Source organism: Pteropus medius, unplaced genomic scaffold, assembly GCF_902729225.1.
Source record: "Pteropus medius unplaced genomic scaffold, Ma_sr-lr_union100, whole genome shotgun sequence".
Lineage (NCBI taxonomy): Eukaryota > Metazoa > Chordata > Mammalia > Chiroptera > Pteropodidae > Pteropus > Pteropus medius.
The window spans coordinates 5,427,404-5,449,689 of record NW_024349798.1 but is presented as its reverse complement, the minus strand read 5'-3'; the positions used below and the strand labels follow the sequence as shown (position 1 = coordinate 5,449,689).

General features: G+C 39.8%; 2 protein-coding genes across 6 annotated transcripts in view; one reads left to right on the top strand and one right to left on the bottom strand.

Annotated features, from left to right (window-relative positions):
• The window catches only part of NLRC3 (NLR family CARD domain containing 3), a 40,519-nt gene extending 33,798 nt beyond the window's left edge, over positions 1-6,721 (top strand). For all 3 annotated transcript variants that reach the window (XM_039885165.1, XM_039885166.1, XM_039885163.1), the window contains 3 exons: positions 642-725; positions 1,144-1,227; positions 1,527-6,721. In XM_039885165.1, coding sequence (XP_039741099.1) covers positions 642-725; positions 1,144-1,227; positions 1,527-1,617 — 259 coding nt within the window. In that variant the 3' untranslated portion in view covers positions 1,618-6,721. The remainder of the gene's footprint in view (positions 1-641; positions 726-1,143; positions 1,228-1,526) is intronic.
• A 28-nt stretch (positions 6,722-6,749) lies between these two features.
• The window catches only part of CLUAP1 (clusterin associated protein 1), a 30,972-nt gene continuing 15,435 nt past the window's right edge, over positions 6,750-22,286 (bottom strand). For 2 of the 3 annotated variants that reach the window (XM_039885173.1, XM_039885172.1), the window contains exons 8-12: positions 21,173-21,314; positions 19,247-19,319; positions 13,303-13,410; positions 11,280-11,335; positions 6,752-7,773 (exon numbers count right to left, since the gene is read on the bottom strand). In XM_039885173.1, coding sequence (XP_039741107.1) covers positions 7,624-7,773; positions 11,280-11,335; positions 13,303-13,410; positions 19,247-19,319; positions 21,173-21,314 — 529 coding nt within the window. In that variant the 3' untranslated portion in view covers positions 6,752-7,623. Of the gene's footprint in view, positions 7,774-11,279; positions 11,336-13,302; positions 13,411-19,246; positions 19,320-21,172; positions 21,315-22,286 lie in introns of all 3 variants that reach the window. The other variant, XM_039885171.1, reaches the window with a different exon arrangement.

Sequence of the window (22,286 nt, the reverse complement as noted above, 5' to 3'; positions counted from 1 at the left end):
AAACCAAGCTGTTGATTCAAAATAAATATAGAAGAGAAAAAAATGTCAATTTACATGAAACTCACAAATCATTTAAATATCTTCACTTAAATCAAGCATGCCTGGCTTCCCCATTCCCGCTTCACCCCTTTTCCCTGTGAGTCACTATTGCTGGTCCTCCCCTCCTAGAGTAACCATTCTTCTTGGTTTTGCCCAGGCTGAACACATCGTGAGGCCCTGTTTAGGGGACCCTGGGGTGGTCCGTGACCACTGACCTTGGCCTTTGAGATCCAGCAGTTTGGGGCCTCAAGCTCTGTGAGCCTCTCAGGCATGTTCAGGTCTTCCCTGCTGCTGCGGCCATGATGTCAAGAACACAGGGACTGGTTGGTTGGAGTATCGCCTCTACCCAGTTCTTATCTTTGGAATGGAAAAGGAGGATGAAGGCTCCAACAAACTACTCAGACTGGGCTGGCTCATCCCTCCCGTGTCTCCTACATGCTCTCCAGGGCCAATCTCCCTTCTGTGCCTGGGAGGAACAACCTAACCCCCCGTGGCTGATGAGTCCACACTGCCTCTACCCAGTAGCCGATACTCATCTGAAGAGGGATCATTTTCTCCTCTCAGCCATCACTGTACCTTATGTTTCCTGTCTTTCCTGACAGCTTAAGAGGAAACACCATTGGAGTAGCTGGAGCCAAAGCTCTGGCGAATGCTCTGAAGGTCAACTCAAGTCTCCGAAGACTCAAGTGAGTGGTTGTAGAGCCCTACTGCACCCAAAGCAGACCACTTCTCTGCTGGAACCTCCCCATGGGATAAGATGCTCTTGATTTCCTCTGTAGATCCTTCCTTCTGAATAGAAATTGTTCACTGTTCTGGTCAGTATAGTCCAAATATAATTATGGACAGATTTGTTCATTCTGGCTAGCTTAAGTCAGAGGTAAGTTACTTAACATCTGCAGTTTTGGTCTTACACCATCCATTGCACTTGGATGGGACAACTGGCTCCTTATAAACTCTGGTCTCAGGGTCAAATGCCTCCTCACAGTTGGTATGGTGCCAGTGGACAAATCATCTCCAGAAATGCCCCTCAAGATAATGTAGTGCTACTTCCTGGGCATGTTCTTCCATCCTGAATGGCTCACTGTGGTGTCTTTTCTCTGCTAGTCTTCAAGAGAATTCCCTGGGGATGGATGGAGCAATATGTGTTGCCACCGCACTGTCTGGAAACCATGGACTCCAGCATATCAAGTGAGTGGGGCTCGGGAGTATCTGTCCTTTCTTGCCATTCTTGCTCACTCTTAGAACTGCTACCAGGTCAGGCCCTGCCTTCTGCCCAATTCTAAGAAATAGCTGACTCCCAGGCCACTCAGCACCTCTGGGGGAATCTTGGTATAAGAAGAAGCCATTCAGAGTCTTGTCCTTGGGAAGGATCCTGGAAGCACAAAAATTTTGCCCAGATTTCTGTATTTTATGTAGTGACTACCTGCTCTTTATTAAAGAGAACTTGCAGGCCAACTTCCCAACTGGTCCTAATTCTTCTCTTCTAGTCTCCAGGGAAATCACATTGGGGAATCTGGTGCCAGGATGATCTCAGAGGCCATCAAGACGAATGCTCCCTTGTGCACTGTTGAAATGTGAGCAAAACCAGCTTCTGGTGGACCGGGCAGGCAGACAGGAAGAGATACAGCTGGAAGCTTTTGAACAAAAAGACCATTTCTAGGGTGCCTTCTGTGGTCTAGGAATGACACTGTCCTGCATGCAAGCTGGTCTCCTGTGAGGAGGCAGGAAAGGTGTTGCCAAAAGCAGTCATGGGCACTCCTCCTGATCCAGGGTCAGTCCAGGCAAGGATGAAATGGACTCTCTGCTATGGCACATAAAGGGAAGGGTCTTCCACCAAGGGATCCAGGAACTTAGGCCTTAAAATTTAGCAAGTAAGAAGCTGGTCTGAGTTTATTCATACAGTGAGATCTTCATGTGCCCCCAACTTTTTTATTACTGTCACTTTCCACTCATCTGGTTAAAATCATCCCCCTCCTTCTGAAATGAGTTGCCATCTTACAGCCCACTAAGAATCTCAATTTGGCATTGGTGACAGAGGGGAACCTCTCTTTTCTCAAGAAAAAGTTTTAGAAAGATGATCCTTAGAAATATATGGAAAAATTATGGGAATTTTTTTGAAGAGAAATGAAGGCTTTATAATTATAGAATTCTGAAGATAGAGACAACAACAACAACAACAAAAACTCCAAGGATTTTGCCATATTTTACCCATTACGCACTCTCTAACAAGCATGGATTATGTCATTTGGAGTCTAGCACACTGGTTAAATGTCAATACCTTAATGTTATTCTATATTAGGCTTCCAAAACCACTACTGTGATTACAGCTTCCCTCTGAAGGCAAGCAAGCTGAGCTTCCACGTGGCATAAATTCCCTCAGATGCCTGTGTTAAAAGGGAAAAAATCCCAAGTGGACACCACAGCTCTCATCAACTATAACCAACGAAAATGCTTATGAAGATTATACAATAATTATTTAAAAATTTGAACAGGAAGCACTGTTATTCCAAATGTTTCTTTGAGTATTCAGGCAAGAATCATCAATGGATGCTAAAATCATAGATTAAAACCTACTGAGGAAGAAGCTATCCATACACTCTCAAAGTATCACCCCATGAAGGATATTTATAAATGGAAAAAGGTACCTTAAAGATAGAGGAGTTTTGCAAATGCTACCTTAACAAAGTGATTAGATTTAATATCACTAATAATGTGACAAAGGGACAGCAGGGGCCCTGATGTGATGCATTAAGAAGGACACACTGTTGACATAGTATTCTCGTAAAAAGGTTTACCTGAATCTAATCATGAAGGAACAATCCAACAAAATCCAACTGAGTGACATTCTAAGAAAGAAAGAAAGAAAAAAACTAGCCTGACGTCTTCAAAAATGTCAATGTCATTAAAAATAAAAAAGGCTGGGGACTATTTTAATTTGAAGGAGATTAAAAAGATATAACAACTTAACATAAGATCTTTGATTGGATCCTAGGCTGGAGGGAAAAAAGAACATTATTTGGGAATTGGGGGCATTTGAACATGGGTCTGTCTAGTATTTATTAGATTATCTTATTTTTTTTAATATATTTTTTGGGGGTATAGAATTCTAGATTGACAGTTTTTTCTTTCAGTACTTTCAAGATGTTGCTATACTATCTTCTGGTTTGTACTGTTTCTGGAGGTGAGAATACAACAGAGCAAGAGTTGCAGTAGTCAAATATTGGAGAAAGCTGTGCCATGCAGGATCCTAGCACTGGAGAAACCTTAAGGGCCAAAGCAGTGGAGAAAAAGTGTGCTCTCCAGGGACTTCAAGAGCAAGGCACACTAGAATTGGAAGGAACGCCCCCTACCTCTTCCAAAACCTCTTGAGCACCCTCTACTGACAAGGCTTAACATCTTGCTGGCTGACAAAGGAGAGCTATTACGAGAAATAGCTTCATTATCACAGAGCAGGCCAAAGATGAATTTGGAACTGAGGCAATAAAATTAGTAACAAGCACAGTGAGATCTGTCTTGTTTTACATATTACAGTTTCTAATTGCTATGTCTTCAGGGTCAGTAATGTTTTCTTTTGCAGTGTCTGATCTGCTCTTAATCCCAGTTTGTATAATTTCATCTCATTTTTTTTAATCTCTAGAAGTTTTGAGGTTTTCTTTATATCTTCCATATCTCCTTCATATGCTCATGCTTTCCTCTACCATCTAATATATGGAATATAATTGTTTGAATGTCCTACTATCATCTATCATTTCTGGATCATTTCTTGGCCTGTTTCTGGATTTTTTCTCATTATGCCTGGTAATTTTCAGACATTGAGAATTTTATCTTTCTGGGTGCTATTTTTTATATTCCTTAAAATATTCTTGAGCTTTATTCTCAGGCGAAATTACTTAGAAATAGTTGGAGCCTTTCAAAACTTGCTTTTAAACTTTGTTAGTCAGGACCAGCCATCCTTTATTCTAGGGCTACTTTGGCCCAACTTCTAAAGCAATGCCTCAGTATTCTGGGTACTCTGAGTCAAGAGAACTGTTTTAGGCCTATCTACAATAGACACTGTAGACATTCAGGGGTCAAAGATTGTGAAATCAACCATAGCCTTCTTACCCTAACTAGCATCATCTACATAACTGGTTACCTGGTATGTATGTTTTCAATATAAAGTATAAATTTAAGCAGAATGGCTCCTAATGCAGACTTTGCTTCATCAATTTCTCTATGTCTCCCCATCTCTGATTCAACCCCTCCCATTCCACAAGCTAGTTCCCTTCAGCTAAAAAACATGTTTTCCTTGCAAATAAATAAATTAAATGTAAATAAAAATTCCTCTGCCCCTCCAAAATATTCTTTGACCTCACTTTTCTCCCCCAGCTCTGCCCTCTTTTTACTTGTGATCATCCACCTTTTTGAACAATTATCAATACTCACTGTGTTGGTTTCAAATTCCAACTTCTCCTCAACCTATCACTTGCAGACTTCTGGCTAAGATCCTCGGTGATTTCTTTCTTTTTCTTAAAAGCCTGCAGCACCCGGTATTCCTAGGTGGTCTACCATCCCAGTACTAATCAGACCCGACCCTGTCGGAGATTTCTTAATTGACAATGTCAACCTTGTTTATAGGGATCTAGCACTTGTTTACTTCTCCCTTCTTTGGAAATTATCCCCTGCCTTGGCTTCCTTAACATTACGACTTTCCAATCCTTTCTCTTTACCACTCTTCTTCAACACTCTTTGAAAAACTAAACATATTTTTCCTAATTATTAAAGTAAAATAGGGTCACTTTGGAAAACTTAGAAAATGCTTTCCTGGCCTCTTTCTTCTGGCTCCTTGTAGACTTTTCTTCTTAGACACAGGTGTTTCTCAGGTTTCCACCCTGAGCTCTCTTCTTTTCCCACATGTTCTCCCCTTAGGAATCTTATATTCAAATGATTCTCAAACCTAAATCTCCAGCTCTTACCCTTCTTCTGTCTATAGATTTATCTTTTAAAAAATAAATTTTCATCAAAACAAGATGTATAGTAATACACATAGTTTAAAAAGCCAAAGAGTATTAGGCTTATAATGGAAAACAGCAGTCTCCTGTCCCATTCCTCCCCCTGCTAAATACCCCATTTTCAAAACTAAATATCCTACATATACGATTTCTTGCTTTATTTAGAGTATCTATTGACTTTCTATTATGGGAAATGGCACTTGGATATACATAGCCATATGTTCCTACTTTTTGTTTCTCCATCCTTCCAACATAGTTATAGTATGATTTTTGGTTAAATCATTATTTATTGTTTATCTAATGACTTTACTAGTACTGATCACTACTGAGCCATTTTCTTCCTATATAATTGTTCCATCTAGATTAAGTTACATTAGTTTTAAAATTTACTTAATTTTATATGTCACTATTGCTTAATTCTTCCCAAACTGTCCAACAGACGTGTAAAATCTGAATACTATTTCTCACAGACACATTGGTTATTACAACACTTCCATTTTCCTAATGGCATCTCTTCTTGAACCCTTTGTCTTCCTGCTCCAGTCACATCTTTGTTCAAAGGAATTTTGTTCTGAGTAGGAGGTACTAACCTTTTAGTTCTCTTCCAATCGTCTTGGATCCTAGCACCCAAGAGTTCACCTGGGCTAATCTAACAGCTATGTTATTTATGCAATATGTCACTAACCTAAAGGGACACACATTCCCTTCAGATGTCTGATACTGACATAATAGTTTTAAATGCTAATTAAAGAGATTTTGCATTTATTTCTTCTTGTCTCAGCTAAAAGGCAAACAAGTTCTTTGGATAGCCCATTAGACATCCTTGGACTTTGTTCTTGATGGCTACCACTGATAAAAATTAAGGACTTAAAAAATTCCCTTGTATTTTCTGTCAATATGTATATTTTAAAGCATTTTAATAGATCCTTTAATTATACAGTAAAAAACTGTCAGCAATGACCTAAATGCTAATTTTTCACTGACCTAAACACAAAATATTTGGGGGGCGCTGAGTCTGCTCTGCTGCTTGACTAAAACCAAAAGACACCATGTTATAAGGCACTTGCAACTATTTGACTCCTGGACCCATTACAGTGACAGAAATACACTAATCTATGATGGAGTACTTAAAGCTCCTTTGTTTACAAAGCTAAAGTAAGGAACTGCCATACCATGGTGAGACTCTGCACAGTTGGTTAACCAAGGATGAAGGATAATCAAGAAGCAGGTGAAACAATGAATCTCCCATTACAGCTGTTGCCTCTATCTGTGGACATGTTATCTGTAGCTTGTGTCAGACTTCCGTGCTAATCCTCATTAGAAGAAAGCATCACATAAGGAAAACAGATAAACATTTTTAGTTTTTTTCAAAATATGTCAGGTTAGACTCACCAAAACTAAAACATCGAAGAAGATACAATGACTCTTTTGCACCTTAGAAGCCATGGTATCTGAGGTTGTTAGCATGGTTCCCAACACACCTACTTCCCATTTAGCTTATCATTTCAAAGACTGCATATCTCAAATTACTGGTAAATTAACTGAATGATGAATGTTTAAAAAACGGGGTAATTTCGGACATAAAATTTAGGAAAATGTATGTAAAAAAAAAAGATGATTAAAATAATTTTCACGCAGTCTAAAATTTACATGTATCATATTAACCTGTGAACTTTTCTTAAGTATTTATATTATTGGTACAAATAAACAAAATAATTGTATTTTCAAGTAAAACTTATTTAATAATACAAAAAAGGTATTAAATACATTTATTAAGAGATAACTTCAGAAGTCTTCTGACTTTGTAATTGAAAAATGAAAACTGTTATGTGCTTTCCATATTAAAAAAACAAAACAATGCCACATATCTGTCATTTCTCATTTCACAACAAGGAAATTCTAGTGTTACTCTACCTAATTCAATTCTGGTTGAACATGAATCTGTACTAATGCTTTTTCCTTAATTTGCTTTCCTAAGAAGAAATGTCAGCCTTCTGATAGAAAATGAAGTACTTATAATCTGGAGCATCTCTCTGTTGCTTGATTTTCAAAGAAAGTTAGCAAAATTTCATTCAGAAAATTTTAGTAAAATACAATTCAAGCTTGGTGTTGTAAACATGCAGAAGAAAGTAAGACTATAAAATGAAATAAAGGCTAGAATTAAAAGCTTGTAAATTATACAAGTGATTAAAAGTTAGACACTCACCTATGATTACTAAAATGAGTCCTTGTATTCAGAGGTCTGTCCCTCTGAATCTTAGAGGAAACATGTGACAACAATAGCCAAAACTTACACAGAAACTTATTTCTCCTTGAGTTTTTGTCCTATAGATGTGAATCACTAAGAAAACATGTATTTCCCAAGTTTCAGGAGATAAATAAGGCAAAAAAATCATCTTAGGGGTTTGCTCTGGTTCTCATTTAAGCTTCATGGAGCAACACATAGGAGGCTAAAGCAAAAGCAGGTACTACGTTATTAACAATGAGTCTAGGTGGCTTAGTGAACAAAATACGTTTCCTTCCTAACCTTCTAAGTTCCTGTTTACCTACAAATCTGAGGGTTTTAATCTGCCTATGTCCCATGGCAAGAAGGTCAGAAATCATTGTCACTCTCATCTAGGGGCTCAGGTTTTCGGACCCTTCGACTGGACTTAGCTGGTGAGAGAGAAATGCTCTCATCTTCCAAATCATCATCGTCTTCTTCGTCGTCTTCCATGTCAATTTCACTGTCCTCTGAGTCTTCCTATAGTAAAAAAACAACAAATACAACTGAGGGTCCCATCTCATTCCTGACACCTTGTTAGTGAGACTCAACCTCACTTTTTATGAGTAACTCAATAACTAGCAATACCCCCATGTGAAAGAAGAGCTTGGCAGAGATGGTCAGGCTGTGGGGACATAAAAATAGACCAATGTCTAGATATTGCTGGCTGGAATACATAGATCAATGTATCATCTAACCGGTACCTTCGAACACCAATGTGTAATCCAAGGTTGGTGCTACAAGGACGGCTTTCCCACTGACATCTCAGGAGCACCACTGGACCTGCACTGAGGCTCACTGAATGCTGCTTTTCTCCTGATGGCCCAAAGACCCATCAGTGGATAGCGAGGAGGGTGAGAACTTAGAGAGAGGGAAGGAAGGCTTATTTTGGCTTTTACCAGACTGGGGATGGAAAGCCACACAGGAAATGGGCATAAGGAGCAAAATAAAAGAAACACTCTTTCCTCCATCCTCTAGATCTAGGGTAACCAACTCAGCCAGGTTTTAAAATTGCAAATACTGCATCCCAGGTAAACCAAGAAGGTTGGTAACACTATCTAAATCATTCCCACAAGCATACATAAATGCTGCAATTTCTTTCTTCTTAAAAAAAAACAACAAAAAACAAAAAACCCAAAACTTAATCCCACCTTCCTCTCCAGCTACCCTGCCCTGTTTCTTCATTCCCCTCACAACAAAACTCCTTGAATGAGTTTTGAACTCACTGTCCCCACTTGTTCCCCTCTCACTGACTCTTTAGCATGACTTTTCTAGTCAGGCTCTCACCCTACAATCCCCCTCAACTGCTCTTGTCATGACTGAAACATTCAGTGGATTCAAACGCAATGGGTAATTGCCCATCCTTCTGTTTGATCTATGGGCTCCTTTTCCCCTGGCATCCACTCTTCTGTCTTCCAGGACTCTTTTCTTTCTGGAGGGCTCACCCCACCTCACTCCAGGGTCTTTTGTCTCACTTGCCCAACTCTCTTCATTTCCTTGGCCTCTGCAGTGTGGGGTCAGCTTGAAGCCTTGGGCTTCCTCTCTTATCTTTTTCTACAAGCAATCACACGTATACTCGCACTTAAAGACCACCTAGATATGGATGTCTCCCCTAATTCAATCTCCAATCTAGACCTGATCCTTGAACTCCAGACCTGAATTTCAACTGGCTACTCAGCACTGGCATGTGGACATCTAGCAGGCGACTCACACTTAGAACATCCAAAACCAAACTCTCAGTCTGCTCTCCAAGCCCCTTCTTCAGGTCTGCCCCAGCTTAGGAAATGAAAACTGTGCTTTCAGCTGATTATGCCACAACGTAGGCATTCTTCATTCTCTTTAATACTACATGTCCAATTAATAAAACCTGATTGTTCTCACCTTAGAAACATATTCAGAATCTAACCAATTCTCAACACCTCTGCTGCCACCACCTGAGGCTAAGCCACCACCACCATCATCTCTGAACTAGACTATTGCAAATGCCCCTATGGGGCTCTCTTAAATACAGGTCAGCTCTTGGCACTCCTGGGTTCAGGATTTTCCAGCACCTTCCCACTGTACTCAGGGAAAATGTTGAGTCCCTGTCACATCCTATAAAGCTCTACACAGCCCCTACTGCCTCTCTTGCCACTCCTTCCCTCAGTTCACTCCATCTAGTCACACTGTTGCCTCTGGTTCTCACATGTAGAAAACACATCCCCTGTGACCAAGATGCCCCTGCACAGCACCATGTCCCTCATCACATTCAGGCCTCTGCCCTGCACAGCACCATGTCCCTCCTCACATTCAGGCCTCTGCCTAAATGTCACCTTATCAGAGAGACCTTTCCTGACCAATCAAAAACATACCTCATCCCTGCCATTGTTTCTGAACCTGCTTTATTTTTCTTCTTACCACTATGACCCCTATATCTGCTTCACTACTGTTGGACTTACCACTATGACCCCTATATCTGCTTCACTACTGTAAGCTTCATGAAGGCAGGGGCCTTGTTTCTATTCACAGCTATATTCCTCACAATCTGTAACAGCACCAGGCACATAACAGGCACTCAATAAATATCTGTCACATGAGTGAGAGAAGACATGAAGGACAAACCCCACGCCTAGGAGGGGTACATGGAAACAGCTTCCCTGAAATAAACAAGTGACAACAGGCACAGAGGAGACTTAATCTACAATAAGGCATTTGTTTCGGAAGGTAGAAAGCTATACAAACGATCAAGCAAATCATATGAGGCCAGGAAGTGCTCTCCAGGCATCACCACCTGCAACACCAGACTTTCCCTATTTCTGTCTTGGATGGGTAACATGAATGGATAGAAGCTGTTCAACCAGCCATTTCCTACCTTGTTAAACATTTTTGAAGTGGGTTCTCATGGTTCTCTAAAGACCATTTGCTATGTATTCAATGCTCTATCTTCTCTGTGCACCTTGCCCAGTAAACCTGAGTGACTTTTCCCTCCTGTTAATTTCTGTGACAGTACATACTGCTGGTACTAAATAGACCTTTTTATAAGAACATAAGGCCCATGCTTCTGTCTCTGTGCAGCCACACTCCAGACACATGGTGGCATTCAACCTGATGGGGAGGTCTATGATGTGTCAGTCTAGTCACCCTTTGCCTCTTGGGACTCACAGCACTGCCAAGGACTACAACAATGAAGGAAGGCCTAGGAGTGATGGATGTTGTAGCCCCAACAGCTGGACCCCCAGCAAGTACCCCTTGTCTTCTCATTCTGATTCATTTCCTAGTCAGTTATCCACCCAATAATGCTCAAGGTACCCATAGCTTCTTGTCCAATCTCTCTGAAGCACTGGTCTCGGGAGAGCCTCCTTTTCATGTTCCCTTCCTAGAATGGAGCTGAAGAGAGGGATGGTCTTTACCCAGGGCCCTCAGCAGCATCTCTTTCTTTTTAGGTTATGGTTCAAGGGCAAGAGGACTCCCCACACAACCTTTCTTGTCTCTTGGCTCAGTGCTTGCTCCTCCTCAACATAGAGATCTTTAGGTAATTTCAATATTCACCATGGGACTCATTTTGAGTGGCTTTTTGCCCAGGAGACAAAGGCATCACTCTTGGGGAAAGCTCTCTGCTGGCCCTGAGTGGGTCAACACACACACACAAATGGATGAGGTGAAAAAGAAAACCAACCTGCTTCCTGGAGCTGGAAGTCTTGCATTTACCTAACAGAGCTGGTGCTGCTTCCATCTTTGGAAAGCGAGAGTGGAAAGAATGTGAGAAGGAAAAACAAAAGTAGGGCAAGCAGGTTCACTTGAAAAGAAATGCACCACCAACACGCAAAGAGAGTCTAGCTCCTTGGGAGACCAAACTCTGCCACAAACCCAGTGACAGGCCGGGCTGAGAAGCCACACCTCACACAAGCCAGTTAGACAGGCTTAGCTCCTGGCTAATCCAGTCTGTGAGGCCAGACCAGAAAGACCAGAAAGAACATAACTGCAAGAGAGGGATGGTCAGGACTCACATCGTCATCGGAGTCTCCACCTTGCATTGTACCCACGATGCGTTTAGTAGGTCTTCCTGGGGAGATCAAAGACATGAAGAAATTGCAAAAACCTTGTAAAATAAAGTGCGAAATGGTATTCAAAATTTGCTTTTCTTAGGAAACTGGGGAAAAAAAGAATCGTAAAAATTTACTCAAGTAGCATAGAACTAATCAGAACTGTCAACAAATGGTAATGAATTTTCTGCATTTCCTGCAAACTGAAAAAAGAAAAAGGGCAGTAAAATGTAAGCATGAATCATAAACCAGAAAAATAAAGATGCATCCTATAAATATTTTAGGGAAAAATCACTGAATCCTATTATTAGTTTATATGCAGTGGAACAGGAATACTATCTGTTGAAAAAAGAAATATATTCTCCCTTTAGGGACTAATGTCATCTGTACTTGGATCTACATCTGTGCTTCAAAAGGAAAAAAATTTAAGTATCATAATTAGTTATCTTTCAAAACACCATCATTATCTGAATGGATTCTCCACTCTTCCTTTGGAGGTTAACGTTGTCTAGATAAGACTTCTACAAAAACTCAGGAGGCAAAGAACTGCTCTCATACCCAAAGGGTGAGAAAGGAACACCCGTGACCTCTAGAGGAAGGCGGGGAAGGCAGCTCAGGGAGGAGCTCACTCAGGACAGGTCTGGATGTGACCACCAAGAGCTATTTACAGAAGATATCTCTTGGTCTGATAAAATGCAAATCTTGTACTGTTTCACTTCTGCAGTGGACGGTAGTAGAATTTAGGCGCACCAGTGCCTTTACTAGGTTCTACTGAGCCAATCATAAACCTTTTTAGAGCCTTGGTTCTCATATGTAGAATGGGAATCATAATCCTTTTTCTATGAAAAAAGCAAAATGTAATAGAGACAGCTGGGCCTAGAATAAAAGAAAGCAGTTAACAACAAAATATAAAATAACGAGGAAAATGATTTGCCATTTAAATTTATTATGTATATAAAATGCAACTGTGCTCTAAAAACTAACAAATGATAGATAAGAAATGCTTTTAAAGGCAAATTTAGTAGTATCTATCAAAATTAAAATTTATATAACCTTTGATCTAAGAATTCCACTTTTAATGATACAACCTAAAGAAACACCTGCAGATATGAAGAAAGATGGATATACAAGAAGAGTAGAAATACCTTAAATATCAATATGGGAATGCCCATGTAATTCATAGGTACAGCCATATTATGGAATACTGTGCAGCTGTCAAAAAGAATGAAGCAGATCTATATTTTACTGACAAAGGAGGAATTCTAATACATTAAAAAAAAAAAAAAACAGATCGAGAACCATATATATAGTCTGGTCCCATTCAGGTTAAAAAATGTTTCAGGTGGTATCTGTGTCCACATTTGTGTGTGTGAGTGTGCGTGAGTATGTGCGTGTGCGTGAGTGTGTGTGTGTGTGTGTGTGAGTAGGCCATTTGGAAGGACACCTCTAGACCACCTAGAGTACTCCCTACTCTAGAGTGGGGAGTAGGACATGAGGGAGACCCCATGGGAGCACCCTATGGTGTCTGTGTAATTTACACATTTGCTCTGTGTATTTTATTGCTTGAATCTGTTGCAGAAAGTAGAAATAGAAGAACATTTTGTAAAGGCAAAGATGCTTGTGTAAGGTCCTTCTTTGTGCATTAATTCTCTGATCATAAAGGATGTAACTGCACTCAGAGCAGTTTGAACCCAAAAAGGTCAGCATAAAGCTCAGTGGCAGAGGCAGTGTGTTCCCATAGCCTCTGTGAGAAACACCAAGCCATAAATAAGAACTTGGAACCACAGGTAAGTGTATTAGTGTCAAAGATGACCACTGAGCAGTTTAAAAGCCAAATCCTGATAAACAATAGGGCAAGATAAACCCTAGAGCAGAGCCACTCACACTGTGCTTACAGGCCTCAATACCAAGCAGCCTTGATCCAATTCTGCTTGTGGTGTTTTGTGACAGGCATAGGGAGGAAGGCAGGTGAAAGAAGACATGGTACCTTGCATGAGCACCTCCATGGCTGTCCTTGGCTTGGACAGCCGTCTCTCTTCCAGCTCACTGTCAGATTCATCATCCTCCTGGATGTCAATGTCTGAGTCATCATTACCTGACAGGAACACAAGTAGACAAAAAAAAAAAAGGGTGGCTACATCATTATTTCTAAAACAATCTCTGTCCAATAAGGCTCTTGTGCAAGTCATCTGTACTTCATAGTCTTTTTTATCCCTGTCTTTATTGAAATAGACAATTAGTTGCTTGTATTTACATTGTACAATTCAACGAGTTTATTTTTTCAATTATACTTGGCATACAATATACCAGTTTCAGTTGTACAGCAGTGATCAGAGATCCACGTAACTCGCAAAGTGATCACCCCACTAAATCTAGCACCCCTCCTCCCTCCTTACATATTTATTACATTATTAACCATCTTCCTCATGTTACACTCTATATCTCTGTCAATTCTGCGACTATCCATTTGTTCCTCTTAATCCTTTTGCCTTTTTTTGTCCCTTCAACCTCCCTTCCATCTAGTATCCCTCTAAATATTCTCTGTATCTATGAGTTTTTTTCTACTTTTGTTGTTGTTGATTTTGTTCTTTAGATTCCACATGTACGTGAAATTATGTGATATTTGTCTTTCTCTATCCAACCCATTTCATTCAGTGCAATACCCTCTAGGTCCATCAAGGCAATATCTTTCTCCATCTTCTTCCTTTTAGTATGTGTGTGTCTTTTAATCTGAAGTGAATCTCTTGTAGGCAGCATATGTAGGGATCTTGTTTTCTTATCATTCAGCCATTTTCTCTTTCAGTTGGAGCACTTAATTCTTTTCCATTTGGGGTACTTGTTGATAGGAATGTTGTTATTACCATTCTTTATTCTTGTTTTTGATATATGTTTTTTCTTCTTAAAGAAGTCCCTCCCACAATTCCTATAATACTAGCTTGCTGATGATAAATTCCTTTAGCTTATTTTTGTCTAGGAAGTTCTTTATCTGTCCTTCAACTCTAAATGATAGCTTTGCCGGATAAAGTATTCTTGGTTGTAGATCCTGGGTTTTCATCACATTGAATATTTTGTGCCACGCCTTTCTGTCCTGCATAGTTTCTCTTGAGAAAACAGCTGCCGGTCTTATGGGTGCTCCCTTGTAGTAGGTAATAACTGCTTTTCTCTTGCTGCTTTTAAGATTCTCTTTGTATTTAACTGTTGGAATTTTAATTATGATGTGTCTTGGTGTGGGCCTCTTTGGGTTCTTGGTTTTGGGGACTCTCTGAGCTTCCTGGGGTTTTATGCCTATTTCCTTCACCAGGTTTGGGAATTTTTCCATCATTATTTCTTCAAATAGCTCTTCAACATCTTGTTTTCCTTCAGGTACCCCTATGACATGGATATTTTTACCTTTAATAGTGTCTCATAGGCTCCTTAAATTATTATTATAGTCTTGGCTTTTTTCTTGCCATTCCGATTGAGTGTCTTTGGCTTTTCCATTCTCAATATGGGTCATTTGATCCTCATCTTTATTCATTTTGTTTATTCCATTTAATATATTTTTCATCTCAGATAATGTGTTCTTCATTTCTGACTGGTTCCCTTTTATAATTTCCATTTCCATTTTTGTTTTTTATCTCTTTGTTGAACTTCTCACTGAATTCATCTATACTTCCCATAAGATCATTGAGCATCTTTATAACCAGTGTTTTGAACTCTGCATCTATTAGATTGCTTGGCTCCATTATTCCTGGATCTCTGTTCTGTTCTCTCATGTGGTTTCCGCTTCTTTGTCTTCTCATTTTAACTGCCTTTCTGTGCTGTTTCTATGTACTAAGCAAAGCTCTTAAATCTCCAGTTTTATTAGTGGGGCTTTGTGTGGTAAGTGTCCAGTGGCACAGACCTGAGAAAGGTTCAGCTGAAGGCCAAATTTAGCCCAGCTTGTGCTCCTTCAGGGCCACCTGTTAAGATTCAGCAAGCAATCTACAGATGCTGTGCTTATAGTTGCCTCAAAAGGTCACACCAGAAACCAAGGCCAACTGCCACCAGTGTGAGTCTTGGTGCTGCTCAGCAAGGGGCACCTGACTAAGCGAGGACATACTTGAATGGGGCTTAGGTGACACCAAGAGTTGAGGGAGGTGGAGTTTCAGGGAATCCTCTGGGCACAGTGACTTGTTATCCAGTTTGATGACGTCTCGGCTATGGCAGCGCTGCGTCTGCACACTGGGAGGCAGGAGAGTTCAACAGAGGAATAATGGATACCACCCACACTTCTCTCTGAGAGAGATCCTCACTTCCGGAGCTCACAAAACAACTCAGTGTCCCCCTGTAAGTCCCTGGAGCCTCCCGTAGCAGCCAACTTGGCACCAGTGCTCAGAATGAGCAAGTCCGTCAGCACAAAAGTCTGCTCATGGGTGCGGCCCCTTTAAGAGGTGTCTGCAACTGCCAGTTGCCACACCCTCTGTCCCACTCAGCCGCTGGGGACTGACTGAGAAGCCTCACGTCCTTGTCCCATACTAACTTTTGCCATTGCAGGGTGATTTCTTAGATTTCTCCTTAGTTGTATGGCTTGTTCATCTAGACCCCAGGTGATTTTTCCTTACTGTTTGCTCCTTATTTCTGTACTTTGATTTGGTCACCAGAGGAATGAACGGAGCCTCTATCATCTATGTCATTTTTTTTCCTCCTCAGCCTTTCGTTTGATGCATTAGATTTTATGAGATTCTCAGGATTTGCTGATAGATACTTAGTGAAAAGTTAATGCAGATGATAGGCTGGTTTGTTTTATTAAACAATTTTCCAAAGCAAGAAAAAAGTAGGTCAGATATGTGATAGAAACACCATTCCAGTATGTGAACCTAAACAACTGAATAGCCAGCTGTCAAGGTGGCTGACAGTTCTTGGTTAGTTGGTTGGAAAAACGTTCTCTGTTCATTCTTAGGCTGTGTTACCAGAACTCAAACTCCTCGAGGATAACAAAGATGAAAAAAATCCCGATGAAAAGGTAAGTGACTGCATCAATACTGGAGGCAAGAAGGAAACCAGGCTAGGAACAGCCTGAGTGAGGCTGGCCTGAGAAAGATGGTGACCTAGTAATTGGCAATGAAAACTGGTGCTCATGATATTCTTTACTGGAAAAAATTCCATTATAAAGACATATAAAGAAAGGTCATTCTCAATGCCATGACCATTTACATTAATGTCTTAAACACTCTTTTGGATTTTTGTGCAGGTTGACCATTTCCTAAGGGAAACCTACAGGACAGTTTCCACAGTGGGGAGAAAGCACTTTCACCTCCCAGCCCTTGACTGCTCTGTACCTAGGGAACGACGCAGGTTTTAAGGATGGAACTGGGGGAGTTTGCAGTTGCTGCTCTGATCACTGACTCATAAGTCACTTTGGAAGAATAGTAAGTATTCATCTACAAAAGGGCTTTGCTTAGTCCCTGCTCTAGGAAGTTAATGAAATGGCAGCTGCGTGTAGCTGGGCCCTGAGGGAGAATTTTCTTTCTTTAGCCATGGAGAGAATTACTCTGCTCTATAGCACAGAGGGGCAAATCTGGGAGCCAGAAAAGGTGTCAATAACAGCATCCTGCAAGACTTCAACACCATCGATCTGAAAACCACCACTTTACAAAAGCCCTTACAGAGGATATGATTAAATATTAAAAATTAATGACTACAAAATGAAATTGATGTTCAGCTTAGTTTGCTTTTTACTTCATCCAGGGAAATTATGACATTAAATCCATACCCAATGCAACAAAAATCAAATGATATCATAAATTTTAAAACAACATTAATACAGATATCTCAGGCTCAATATGATTTCTCCTGACAACTCAAAGCAATAGACTGAGGACTAAGCAGGTAAACTAAAAAGCTAACGCATGCTGACACTAAAATCACAAAGTTGTCAGTAACATGTTAAAATTTAAGTACAGTGGACAACTGTGGTGGTATAATTCAATGGGGAAAGAAAAGAAAGCCACATGCAAAAGAATGAATCCTTACCTCATACTATATACAAAAATTAACTCGAAATGGATCAGAGACCAAAATGTAAGAGTTAAAACTATAAAGCTCATAGAAGAAAACAGGAGTAAGTCTTGGTGACTCTGAATTAGACAGTGGTTTCTTACTTAGATATGACACTAAAAGCATAAGCAACCAAAGAAAAAATTGACACACTGGACCTCACTAAAACTTTGTACAGCAAAAGACATCATCGAAAAAGTGAAAACATAACCTGGAAAATGAGAGAAATTATTTGCAAAGCACAAATCTCTTAAATCAACTAAAAATACTTTATATATTCTAGTATTCAGAATAAAGAACATTTAAAATTCGATAAAAAGACAAACAACCAAATTTTAAAATGTGCAAAGGAATAGATAGCTCTCCAAAAAAAGATACAAATAACCGATAAGCACATGAAAAGATGCTCCATTTCATTAATTATCATAAATATTTTCCTAACTTCTTTGCCCACCCCAAGCTAATTACATGCTATCTTTCATTAGGTTGGTTTAAACTGGAGATTTTTCTGAAAAACTAAATCGCACATGCTCATAAGAATCTTTGTACTTCAAGAGATCTGAAACCTATGGATCACAAAATGAAAGTCAGTTCAGAAGAATAAAGCAAGATCAGTGAGAAAAGTCTTAACATGCTGTCCTGGTGGTAGAGTCAGATAAAACCAACCAATCAGAGTTCTTATCTGTGCCAGGCCTCCCAGGAGGGGATGGACTCCAGGCAGGCCTATCACTTAAGGCTGCTTTGGGCATTTCTAGATGACCTGGAATCATAACAGTGAGGGGCTGCTTTGGCTAGAGAGGCCCTTGGAATTTCCTAAACTTACCCTTAGAGCAGTAGTGGTCCCCAACCTCTTGGCACCAGGGGCCAGTGCTCCATGAGAATCTAAAGCCTGATGATCTGCGATGGAGCTGAGGTAGCGATGCTAGGGCTGAGAAGCGGCTGCAAATACAGATGAAGCTCCACTCGTTCGCCCACTGCTCACCTCCTGCTGTGCGGCCCAGCTCCTAACAGGCCGTGAACTGTTACCAGTCCGCGGCCTGGGGGCTGGGGACCCCTGCCTTAGAGGATTTCTCAGCAGTCCCTATTCTCCTTCCAGAGTTTCCTGAGATTCAGGAGAGAGAGGTATAGTCCAAGTATAAAAGGAAAGAGGCATAAAGGGAAAAGATAGAGATAGAAAGAGTGAGAGAGTGAGAGAGCGAGCGAGCGATGGGGAGAGAGAATTACATGCGTGAGCAAGCACACCTGGTGTTCCAGGTATACCACCCTCAAGCATGAGAGAATAAGATAATTCATCATAAAAAAAAAAATGAGAGCAATAAACAAGAAGCGAGGTAACTCTATGAGACAAAGCCATCAATTCTACAGGAAGATCATGTACTGCTACAACTCCCACAGCTGATACCCTGGTGAAGTTCACGAATGAAGTGTGCTCACCAGTCATGGAGAACATTCCTTCTCAGAATCTAGATCTTATATGTAGGCAACCCCCATTTCTCTAAAGGTAATAAATAGCCTTGCTGAAGATGGATGTGTATGGTGAGGGGGACTATTTTTAAGCAAGTGACCTATTCACTTGCACTGCATTACGATGCTTGTTTTTCATCAGTCTTTCTTAAAATAAAGAACTCTACATACCTCCAAGACCAAATTTTCTTTTGTAGTTATATATTATCACTTAATTATCACTTAAACAGGGAAAAACACAATTTTAGTTGGAAATGAAAACCAAATGTGCTTTAACTGCTATGTAATTTAAACCAGTCTCTTCAGCTCTTGAGTGAATTAAAATGGTATCTGACATACAAGTTGTGAGAAAATTACCTTTTGAAAATAAATAAAATATACATATAAAATTTTCAAGGCTAAAATGCTACTCCAGAATAAACACATCTATTTAGAAAGTGTAGACTTACTTCCACTCTTAAGCAATCGCTTTTCTTCTTCCTTCAGCTTGTTCTGCATCAGACGGAGAGTATTTTCAGCTTCCTATAAAACAGGAAAAACAATATTCAGAGGAGATGACCCTTTTAGGGACTGTTTTTTTTATTCTTTACCATTTGAGTAAGTACTGCTAAGTTTGTGATATAGAACCAAAAAAGATCTAAACAAAAAGAGGGGGAAGAGAACACTGCCTGAGCAACTGCTATAGTTGGGAAACTGGACACCCTTTCCCTCTGTAATCATCCCAGCAGCACTATGGAAAGGGAGGCTCCCACGAGGGACGCAACTGGCCTAGAATGCGCCTGACTGGCCCCCAGACCCATGTTTCTCCCACTACACCTTCACTGCCTCTGAAGAAAACCGAATGACACAACAAAATGCCCATCATGTGTGCCTGCATGGGATGCTGACACAGGAACAGATGCATCAACTATGGGCAGTTGAAGTCTCGTGCTCTTAAAAGAATAAAGCATGAATTTTATTGTTTTTCTTCCCTGCACAATTCCATCCCTGAAAGATGCTAATGAGGATGGGGAAAAAAACAAATGCTAACTTTAATTCCTAGAGGACAAAAAAAAAGCTAGTATTTCAATTAGGTTACAAACTGTGGCCCTGATTATTGTCAAAACAGAAAATGGGAGAGGAAATTAGCCTTTAAAATTCTGTTATTGTTCTAAACATTAAAGAGAAAGCGCTGTGTTTCACACATGAGATATTTTGAGGGACCAGGTATTAGAAGCACAAAGAGTAGGTGTGGCCATAGGAGAAAAAAAGGGTAAGTACTTGCTAAAGGAAGAACGTGCAGCCTGAAGCATATTCTTCAGTGGTTCTCTGAACCTGGGGTGGCCCCAGATGATAGTACAAAATGGTCAGTTGGTTTTCACTCGCCCTTTAGTGTTCTTTCCTAGGCACCCAATGTTTAAAATGTCTTGAACTCCAGGCTCTTTCCACAGCCTTCAAAACGTGCTGTCCTGTGTCCTCCATAGCCCACCTCTGCCATACAACAATGGTGGTCAATGGGTTCTTTATCAAGATAAACATGTTCATACGAATGTGATAGTTACTACCAGCCAGCCATTCTGGACAGCAAAATGGCTTCATCTAATTCAAACATCCAGGTCTGTAAGATTAGCATAACCTTTATATCAAAAGCTAGCAGAGACAGTGTGAGAAAGGGAGATTATAGACCAATTTCACCATGAACAAGATTCCAAATGACTATTCTTGGGTTAAGCAGAAATATCCCTATAGGGTAAGGACAATTCAAACAGTGAGAACAACTTGGTCCTACTTCCTTTGCTCTGAATTCCATATTTATCAACTCACAGTGAGATCTGAAATACTCCTTCCTATATGGCCTTAAACACTGGATGAGGGGAACCTGTAAGACAGCTGGTCAGGTTCGGGGTAATATATATTTCGCAGAATAATCAATGAACTGCAATTCCTCTTTACAAAGCAGTCTCTGATAAGCTAGATTGGATGATTCAATTAACCAGGCCTTGAAATTTTTTAAGTAAAGTGACCAAGCATGTTTTTAAATCTGTACTTAAGACCAGTTACATAATGTGTGGGACTCAGCGCAAACACACTTAAAACACACTTAAAAATTATTAAGAATTTCAAGACAGCGAGAGCAAACCATTAAAGAAAGCAAAGGCTCTTCTAAGTTCAAAGTCTTGTGCAACTGTACACATCACATGTCAGCCCTGTCTGTAAGTCCTAATTGACCAAACTCTGATGATAAACTAATAGCAAAGATTAGTTTGATAAACTAATTATCAAACATTCACTGATTTTTTTTTTCACAATGATATTTACAAACTGACATGTCAAACAAGTACAAAATAACACACCAGAAGAAAAGGTCTGTAGAGAAGAATGGCCTAAGCACTTACCTCAAACCTCTCCTGCTCCATCCTATGATGATCCTCGAGTTGTTGTTCCAGATAAGCTAGATTTCTAAATTTCTCTAGATAAATGTCATATTGCTTTTGTAATTCTTCCTCAATCTTCTCATATTCATCCATAAAGGCTGGCCTAGAATGACCAAATGAAATAATAATCGATATACAGTAGCTTGAAATTAACATTCCGAGTTTCAGATTCCACCAGTTTTCTTTGGAAAGCCTTGAAGTGGATGGAGAAGGTGTTTCACTCTTCTAACTTCTTAAAGCTAATTCCCCCTTTTCTCTTCCCTCCCCTAAAATGAATATACCTTTTTAAAATTAAAAAGATACGATTTTTGTAAATACTTAAAATAATCCTTAAAGTATGAAAAGTAAAAATTACTCATTTACCAGGTATAAGCACTTAACACTTGACATACATCCTTCGAGACTTCTATGCATAAATATAGGAATGCATCTTTTAACAAACATTAAGTATATTATGTTAAATGAAGTTTTGTAGTCTTTTCTCTCACTAAATATTCCATAAATTTCACTAAAGATTTAAAAATTATCATATACCATACACATCTCTCAAAATCAATGCTAAATATATGCATTATCTTAATTGGGCATAATATTCTGCTTCTAGATATTCCAAAATTTAATCAGTCCTCTAAAAAGGGAATATAGGTGGCTACAAATAAAAGCTAAGTTTTTAAATAATATAAAATTGAAAACTAAAACCATACCATTAAAACCCGTTTCAACTGGTTTTGCTGAATTATTTTTTCCTCTTATTGATCCTAAAGGAAAATCTCTGTTCTTTTTAAAATATAAATAAACAAATAAAATTTATAATCTTCTGGATGAAAGCAAAACGCAGAGACTCTTCTATTAAAAGAATTTGAAGTTTAACAAAAATGAATTTATGCTTAAAAGGCAGAACTTTTTAATGAGACAAACCTATTTGTCTCAGATTCAGGAGCACGGATTCCAGAGGTGGAAAGGGCGAGGTCCTGCCCTTGGCTGAGAGGAAGCCTTTGATGCTCCCTGGGTAAACTGTCAGCTGTCCCCAGGTGCTACCTTCCCACAGATCTCAAGACAGTAGCCAGAGTGTGGG